Source organism: Trichechus manatus, unplaced genomic scaffold (assembly GCF_000243295.1).
Source record: "Trichechus manatus latirostris isolate Lorelei unplaced genomic scaffold, TriManLat1.0 scaffold00057, whole genome shotgun sequence".
In the NCBI taxonomy this organism is placed as follows: domain Eukaryota; kingdom Metazoa; phylum Chordata; class Mammalia; order Sirenia; family Trichechidae; genus Trichechus; species Trichechus manatus.
In genome coordinates, this window is record NW_004443993.1 from 6,514,979 (window position 1) to 6,524,052 (window position 9,074).

General features: G+C 54.7%; 1 protein-coding gene across 1 annotated transcript; it reads right to left on the bottom strand.

Annotated features, from left to right (window-relative positions):
* Positions 1 to 388: 388 nt before the first annotated feature.
* ZNF414 (zinc finger protein 414) lies at positions 389 to 2,595 on the bottom strand. Its single transcript, XM_023733111.1, is given in 7 exon segments — positions 389 to 453; positions 524 to 867; positions 1,346 to 1,451; positions 1,553 to 1,660; positions 1,977 to 2,285; positions 2,288 to 2,414; positions 2,560 to 2,595. Coding segments are annotated over 7 exon segments (1,095 nt in total).
* Between the last annotated feature and the right edge of the window lie 6,479 nt (positions 2,596 to 9,074).

Here is a 9,074-nt window from a genome sequence, read left to right on the forward strand (position 1 = left end):
GGGGCCGCGTGCCCTGCGGGCGGGCAGGGCCGTCAGTCTGGGGCCCCAGCACCGAGCCCCGTCCGCCCCGGCGATGGTGGGCGTGCTGGAGAGGGGCCCGGCGCCGGGGGTCCGACTAGGCTGGATCTGACCGCCCGGCCCGTTTCCCTAGGACTGGGGACACTCTCAACTGACTTGTTCCACGTCCCCATTCCCATCCCCGGAGCGAAAAGGGCGCAAGATTTAAGCGGCGAGGATAAAGGCGCAGGTGCCAGGAATTTTAAGGGCAAAAGCCTGTATTTCGGGGGCGTTCCTAGCTACCGGGGAAGGGGGCGGGCACTGCTGCCCCCAGCATCCACCTGACCCGGCCGGCCGGGAGCAGGAAAGCCCCTCCACCCCTCCCTGGTGGTCACCTGCACGCACCTGAGGGCGCATCGGCGCCGCCCTGCGGTCTCCGGGGGCTGCCGCCTGCACCTGCGATAAAAGGGCGGGTCAAGACCAGAGAGAAAGTGAGCCCACCCCACCCCCGCTACCCGCCACTCACCTTGGCTCTTCTTCCAGACCGCGGGGCTGGAGGCGGGCGGGCCGGGTGCGGCGGCCAGGAAGGGCCGCAGGCGTGGGGGGCTCAAGCCAAAGGGCGTGGGGTTCAAGTAGGGCAGGAAGGGCCCAGTGGGGGTCGGGGCGGGGGTTGTGAAGGGTTCGAGTAAGGGGAACTGCAGGCCCGGTGCCGACGCAGAGTCGGCCTCCGGGGGGCGCTCGGGCGCCGGCGGCTCCTTGTCGAGGGCAGGGGGCGGTGGCGGGGCTGGGCTCTGCGCATGCTCGGCGCAAACATGCAGATGCTTGAAGAGCGAGCGGTGAGTGCGGAAGCGTAGGAGGCAGTTCTCACACCTGGGGGCGGGGCACACAGCGGGGCAGGGTCTCTGGGTGACGAGGCGGGGCCTCTCCTATGCCACGTGGGGCCCCACCCCAGGAGCATGGGGAAGAAGCCTGGGCCCCATTCCCAGGTGGCAGATCCCCCACCTGCGGGACGGGGAGGGCCATAGGAGCTTGCCCTAAGCGCCCCCCAACTTGGCTGCGACCATTCCAGACCCCTCCGGGTAGGAGCCCTGGGAAAACGAGGAAGGAAGTTTCAACCCTGACTTCGAGGGGCAGGGCTCCCTTCCGGGAGGTGAAGGTGGGCCCTCCAGCAGGATCTTCTGGTCAGGTAAGGGCGGGGCTTGCCCGAAGCCACACCCACCTACAGACCCACCCGCCCCTGCGGAGAAAGGCTGGGACCCGAAGTAGTGGCTGTCAAACCAGGCGTGGGTGGAGCTGCCCAGGGCCTGGTCCCCACACACAGGGTGCGACATTAGGGTCGGGGTCTCACTTGAAATAGCGGTTGGGCTTGTAGTGCAGCTTGCTGTGCACCATCAGCTCCTGCATGCTGGGGAAGGTCTCCGTGCAGCTCAGCGCCGAGCAGCGGAAGAGCTTGCCTGGATGGCGGGCAGAGGAGAGGATGGGTCCAGGGCCGGTGGAGGCGGGCGCTGCTGCCTCCCACCCTCATCTGCCTCCCCATCCCCTGCCCCGGTATTACCTTCCAAGGACTGTGTAGGTGGGCAGTGGGTACGAAGATGCTGTGCTAAGTCCCGCACGCTGGGGAAACTGAGGAAGCAGCCGGGACTGGAGCAGGGGACCTGCTTCCCTGCAGGACACACGGAGCGGGGGTCGCTGGTCCCTTCCCCACCGATGCAGCTCCCCACCCCCAGGATTCCACCCCAGCGAAGCACAGACAAGGCTGGAATTACCCTCTGCCTCCACCACCCGACTGAGCTGCCACAGGGCAGGGACTGAGGTGGCCTGGCTCATCACTGCAGCCCCAGACTGCATACAGCTGGTGCCTGGTAAATGGTGGCTGACATCCCTCTAGATGGGCTCTGAGTTGGGAGATGCCCTGTACTCCTCACTCCTACTGTTCCAGGGTCTGTGAACCCCTCCCCCAAGGTCCTGTCACAGGTCACCTGGTAGCAGGCGTCGTCTGGGAGGCCGCAGGTCCTCACTGGTCCCGGAGACGCTGCCAGGGCTGGGTCCAGGGATGGGCTGGCTGCTATCTGAGGCTGAAGGGCCACCCTGCTGGGGCCCCCCAGCCCCCCCAAGTCCCCACACTGGGGGTGTGGCTGACCGGTCAGGGCCTGGCTCCTCCGCCATGGAGGAGGCGGCCGCGGTGGCCATAACTGGGGACAACACCTCCTTGTCCGTCTCGCTGGAGCGAGGCTCCGCAGAGGTGGGCATGTCCAGGATGAGCCCCACGTGTTCCTCCTCCTGGTGAAAGGAAAAAGGCGAGCAGAACCCCTCAGGGTCAGCCTGGACCAGCTAGGGGCCTTTCTCACCTTGCCAAGACCACTTTGCTCAACATTCCAGAAGCAGCTAATGCCCCTATCATCCAGTGGGCCCCCATCCTAAGAAGCCGCCACCAAGAGAGGGCAGGGGGTAAGGGTGGACTGAGCCTCCTAAATCCCCATCCCCCGGTCACGCCCCCGACAGTGAGCTGAGAGGTGTCCCAAATGCAGAAGAAAGGGTATTACCCATAGGAGAGAAGCATACCTCCCAATCCCAACTTGGGCAGGTGGGCGGCCCCATACTCGGCAGGGGCGTGGCCTCTAGGTAGTGGGCCGGATAAAGGCTACAAAGGCGGGGCTCTAGGCTGGGCGTGCTTAGTATGATGCTGGAGGGGCCCGTGTGGCCAAGAAGACTGAGGAAGGCGCTACACCGGTTCGACTCGGACTGTGTACATTTATGTGGAGGTGCTAGGGGCCCAAATGTGTCAAGATTAGGGGCGGGGACCAGTCGAAGCCAGGCCCGGAAGTAGGCGTAGAGCGCTCGCCGACTGACAGCCAGCGGCGGCAGGGTGGCCGGATGTGGGGGCGGGGCCACCCAGAAGGTGTGTGTGCGCCCACGTGGGGGCCACTTCCCGCCCGTCTCTGCCGCGCCCACGTCCCTGGCGCCGCGCTCACCATCCTTGTTCCGGCTCGACCTCTTGCTCCTGTGGCGAAGGCGGCTCCGGCTGAGGCGGCGGCGACTCCCTCGACTGCACGGGCGCACGCTCACGTCGGCGCCATCTTTCGCCTACCAGCTCTCGCGAGAGTGGGGGGGGGCGGGGCCGGAGGACAGGGGCGGGGTCTGTTAGGCGGTCCGCGACAGGGCGGGGCCGGAGACCTGGGTGGTGCTGAACCGCAGTGTGGAAGCTGGTGCGGCCTTGCAGTTTTGGGGCACGTTTTCAAGAGTCCATGCGCAGAGCGCCAGACCTCAGTGTCCTGTCTGCAAAATGGGCAGCTTCATCCCTTCCCGTCACCAGCCCTGGAAAGGCGATAAGCAGCGGCTTCCTGTAGCGGTTATATTGGTTGGGGCCGCCTCTTTGGAGGGAAATTGGCAACAGTCGTCAAAATTTTTAATGCACCTAATTCTGAAGCTGGAATGGGTCCATTCAAAAAGCCAAGGGCGGAAAACAAGCTAAATGTTCATCCTCCGCTGAATAAACGGGTGTAGCCTCAGGGTTGAGAGATGTGCTTTTGAGGGTGAGGGATGCGGAGTCCCTGTGTATACAGGTGTGGAATGAATCACTCATCCAAATTCTCTTTCTTGAGCGCCTACGGTGTGCTAGGCACTGTTCTAGGCGTTGGGGACCCAGGGGTGAACAGAAGAGACAACATTACTTGCCCTGGGGAACGCTCGCATTTAAAAATGGAAAATAGTTGTTAAAGAAGCAGTGAAGAAAATAAACAAATGCAAACGATTTTAGGAAGAAAAAATCAGAAGGACGCAATAGTGATGTTCAGGGACGCCTCTCTCGAAGGTGACAGCTGAGCTGTCCCTGATGGTCTGGCATGAACCAATGGGAGGTCAGGATAGCAAAGCCTTCCAGGAAGAGCAGATAGCTGGTGCAAAGTCCTGGGGTGCAGAGACACAAGTTTGTCTTTTTCAAGGACCGGCAAGGAGACCAGTGCACATTGTGGACCAGAGTGGAGGGGTGGGGATCAGAAAGGGACTAGGAGGAAGGGCTGATTATGCAGTGCCTATGGGCCATGGAGAGTGGAGTGTGGTTTCTATTTTAACCCTTGATGTGTTTTTAGCAGGGGGAGGCACACCATCTGATCATGCACACTGGCTGTCATTTGGAGGATGGGTGACAGTAAAGTAGTTTTTGGATCTCAGATCTCTGTAATACACTATCCAACCATTCAAGGGGTGTTCATTGAGATCTAGGCAAGCACAAGGTCCCTGGATCACACAAACGGTTTGCACTGGACTATTGACCTAAAGCTTGGCAGTTTGAACCCACCCAGTGGCACTGCAGAAGAAGGGCCTGGCAATTTGCTTCTGTAAATATTACAGCCAAGAAAGTCCTATGGAGCACAATTCTACTCTGACACACATAGGGTTGCCAGGAATCGGGATCGACTAGACAGCAACAGGTAGGCAAGCATAGACTTCATGGATACTGTATTTCTACCTGTGTAAAACGAGATGGATGTACGTATGTGTATGTATGTACATGCTTTTGTATGCAGATAACATCGTTATAGAAGGAGACACAAGAAACTCGGGAGGAACACAGGAATTTTCAAGTGCGAAAAAGACTTTTCATACTTTTGGGCTGTTGGAATTAAAAAATTTTTTTCGATTACCATTTGAGTCCCTGGGTGGCGCAAATGATTATGCACTGGGCTACTAACCTAAAGGTTGGTAGTTCAAACCCATCCAGAGGTGCCTCAGAAGGCCTGGCAATCTGCTTCTGAAAGGTCACAGCCTTGGAAACCCTATGAAAGGCAGTTCTACTCTGACACACATGGGGTTGCCATGAACCAAATTAGCAACTGGACGCATGGTGCAACTAATGAGAACATCATCAGCTAATGCAACACCACCATCATTTCTTCAGTTAAAAACTCGTTATTCACAACATGATGAATTTCATCAACGCTGCTGAATTGTACATGTGAAAAATGTTGATGTGGCAAATGTTTTGTTTTACGTATTTTTTCACCACAATTAAATTTTAAAAGAGCAATACCTGTCTTCGTCATCTAGTGCTGCTATAACAGAAATACCACAAGTGGATGGTTTTAACAAAGAGAAGTTTATTTCCTCACAGTAAAGTAGGCTACAAGTCCAAATTCAGGGTGTCAGCTCCAGGGGAAGGCTTTCTCTCTCTGTCGGCCTTCTCATCAGTGTTCCCCCAGGCTAGGAGCTTCTCTGCACAGGGACCTCGGGTTCAAAGAACGCGCTCTGCTCCCTGCTCCCGGCACTGCTTTCTTCGTGGTATGAAGTCCCCAGCTCTCAGCTTGCTTCCCTTTTATCTCTTGAGAGATAAAAGGTGGTGCAGGCCACACCCCAGGGAAACTCCCTTTACACAGGATCAGGGATGTGACCTTAGTAAGGGTGTTACAATTCCACCCTAACCCTCTTTAACATAAAATTACAATCACAAAATGGAGGACAGCCACACAAAACTGGGAATCATGGCCTAGCCAAATTGATACATTTCTGGGGGGGACATAATTCAATCCATGACAATACCAAACCTTACCCCCACCCCCCAAAAAACTCCTTATTAATTAGAAAAATGAAGATTAATTTTGATGCAGGGTGGAGAGATCTGTGTGTCTGGAGGGGAGGCTGATGCAATCACTTCAGAGAGGGTGGGGTGGGTGGGGTAGGGTCTCAGCAGGGACAGGGACCAAGGAAGGGAGAGGAGGGGCCGGATTTGAGAAACACTGCAAAACAGTCAACAGGATGTGGGGCTGGGAAGCAAGCAGGGTCAAGGTGACTGAGGTTTGCAGACTGTGGTGTCTGTAACCTAGATGTGAGGTGCTGCCCGTTAGAACATCTGTCAAACCTGCTGCCCAAGTCTCATCCCTCATCCTGCCCGGAAGCTCTTATTTCCTGCAAATGGGGTGCTGGCCAGGGCAGTGAAACTCTACCCTAAAATGCGTGGGTGGGAGGCAGTCATCATGGTGACTGAGTTCAAGTGCAGAGAAAGGAGATGGAAGCCCATAATTCCTCGTAAGGCACCCCGGTGGTGCAACGGTTAAGCACTTGGCTGCTAACCGAAAGGTAGGAGGTTGAACCTACCAGTGGCTCCATGGGAGAAAGAGCTGGCAATCTGCTCCTGTAAAGATTACAGCTTAGAAGACCCTATGGGTCAGTTCTACCCTGTCCTATACGGTTGCTGTGAGTCAGAACCAACTCAATGGCACATAACAACAACAGTTCCTCTTTGGCACCTAGGAAATGCCCGGCTGATGAGATTGGTGGCTCACATCCCCTCCCCACCACCAGCCTGTCCCCACATCTATGTCTTGCAGAGACAGAAGCATGTAGTGGTGGTTGGACAAAAAAAAAAATCAAACCTGTTTCCATCAAGTCAATTCCGTCTCATGGCGACCCATGTGTCACAGAGTAGAACAGCTCCATAGGATTTTTTTTCCTTTTTGCTATAATCTTTACAGAAGCAGACTGCCAAGTCTTTCTTCTGCAGCTCCAATGAGTGGGTTCGAACCTGCCAACCTTTTGATGGGTAGACTAATGCAAACCTTTTGCGCCACCTGGGGACCCTGGAGGTTGGGCAGTGGAGTGAAAAAATTCAGAGATGTAAGGGACCAAGGATATTCAATACTTTCCTTTAATGACTGACCGATCAAAGAGCTGTTGAAATCCAGTTTGCAGCCCTGATTTTTTTTTTTTTTCCAGCCATGCTCAGCATCCCAAGGTAGGTGTGGAAGGCAGGAGGTGCCAATCCTGCAGAAGGTTCTGATGGGCAGCCTTTCTTTGATACTTCCTCCCCCACCCTCCAGTTGGGGAGGTGTCCTCTGCCTGGGATTCCCCCATCAAAGCTCAGATCACTCTGTGTTGTGTTTAGAGGTCCCTGGATGGAGCAAATGGTTTGCGCTTGACCTCATTTTACTGGGATCAACAATCAACACACATGGAAGCAGCAGTCAAGAAATCAAAAGATGCATGGCATTGGGCAAATCTGCTGCAAAAGACCTCTTTAAAGTGTTGAAAAGCAAAGATGTTGCCTTGAAGACTAAGGTGAGCTTGACCCAAGCCACGGTGTTTTCAGTCGCATCATATGCACGCGAAAGCTGGACAATGAATAAGGAAGACTGAAGAAGAATTGATGTCTTTGAATTGTAGTGTTGGCGAAGAATATTGAAGATACCATGGACTGCCAAAAGAACGAGCAAATCTGTCTTGGAAGAAGTACAACCAGAATGCTCCTTAGAAGCAAGACTATGTCTTACATACTTTGGACATGTTGACAGGAGGGACCAGTCCCTGGAGAATAACATCATGCTTGGTAAAGTAGAGGGTCAGTGAAAAAGAGGAAGACCTTTAAGGAGATGGATTGACACAGTGGCTGCAACAGTGGGCTCAAGGATAATGATTGTGAGCATGGCGCAGGACCGGGCAGTGTTTCGGTCTGTAGTACATAGGGCCGCTATGAGTTGGAACCGACTTGACGGCACCTAACAACAACAACTAACCTAAAGGAGCCCTGGTGGCGCAGTGGTTAAGCGCTCGGCTGTGAACCAAAAGGTCCGCAGTTCCAATCCACCAGCCACTCCTTGGAAACCCTATGGGGCAGTTCTACTCTGTCGTATATGGTTGCTTTGAGTCGGAATTGACTCGACGGCAACGGGTTTACTAACCTAAAGGCTGGCGGTTCGAACTCACCCAGCGGTGCTGGGGAAAGAAGTCCTGGCGATCTGCTTCCATAAAGATTGTTGTTAGATGCCATCCAGTTAATTTTGACTCATAGTGACCCCATGTGACAGAGTAGAACTGCCCCATAGGGTTTTCTAGGCTGTAATCTTTATAGGCCTACTATTACGAGGATGACACAGGACGGAGCAATGTTTTATTCTGTTATACATTGAAACATGAGAACTGGCATTTGACGGAGCTGCCTTGTTTTACTGGATCTCACAGGTCTTCCGCCTTTGACAGGGTGCAGTCTCACCACTTTCCTATTGCTCTCTATTAGTGGAAAATATTTGAGTTTTCCTTCTCTGACCGGTTTCCGCCTTACACAGGTTCTGGCTTTCGCAGGTTTTACTGTACTTAGGGTTGCTATGAGCTGGAACCAACTCAACGACACCTAACAACAACAGCAACGATCTTTATGGGAGCAGACCACCCGGTCTGTCTCCCCAGGAGCCTCTCGGTGGGTTTGAACTGCCAATGTTTCAGTTAGCTTCTCAGCACTTTAACCACTGCACCACCGTATCTCCTTTCCATATAGATTACAGCCAGGAAAACCCTATGGAGCAGTTCTACTCTGTAACACGTGGGGTCACCATGAGTTGGAATCGATGGCAATGGGTTTGGTTTATTTATTTTTTGATGCTGTTTGCCATTAAGATCGGCTCAGACTAACCATCCTGCAGCCTTCCTAGCTCCTCCAGCAGTGCCCACTCTCCTCTGCACCCCACCCCCAGCCCGTCTTCCAGCCCAGTCCTCACGCCACTGAGCTGGGAGGGTCTGTGTCTGGCTCTGTCTCTCCCTGAGGGGCTAAGCACAGAAGGGCGACGTTGGAAAGCTGGGGTCCACAGGTTCAGGACTCAGGTTCCAGCTGACCCTGCAGGGAGCCTGGATGGCGCAGCTCCCAAAACTGGTTTGGAGATGGGTGGGGAGACCAATAGCCAGGCCGAGCCCCTTCACCCATGACGAGAAGTCAGAGCCCTGGAATGTCAAAACCAGCCCCAACCCCAGGTGGACGAGGACCAAGAGGGCAGAGACATGGGATGCGGGCAGGGGCTAGGGGGTGACCAAAGGCGGATATTTTGGGGACCATGTGGTTCTTTGAATTAGATATTGGCAAAGAATATTGAATATACCATGGACTGCCAGAAGAACGAACAAATCTGTCTCGGAAGTACAGCTAGAATGCTCATTAGAAGCAAGGACGGCAAGACTTCGTCTCACATATTCTGGACACGTTATCAGGAGGGAACAGTCCCTGGAGAAAGACATCATGCTTGGTAAAGTAGAGGGTCAGCGAGAAAGAGGAAGACCCTCAAGGAGATGGAATGACACAGCGGCTGCAACCTTGGGCT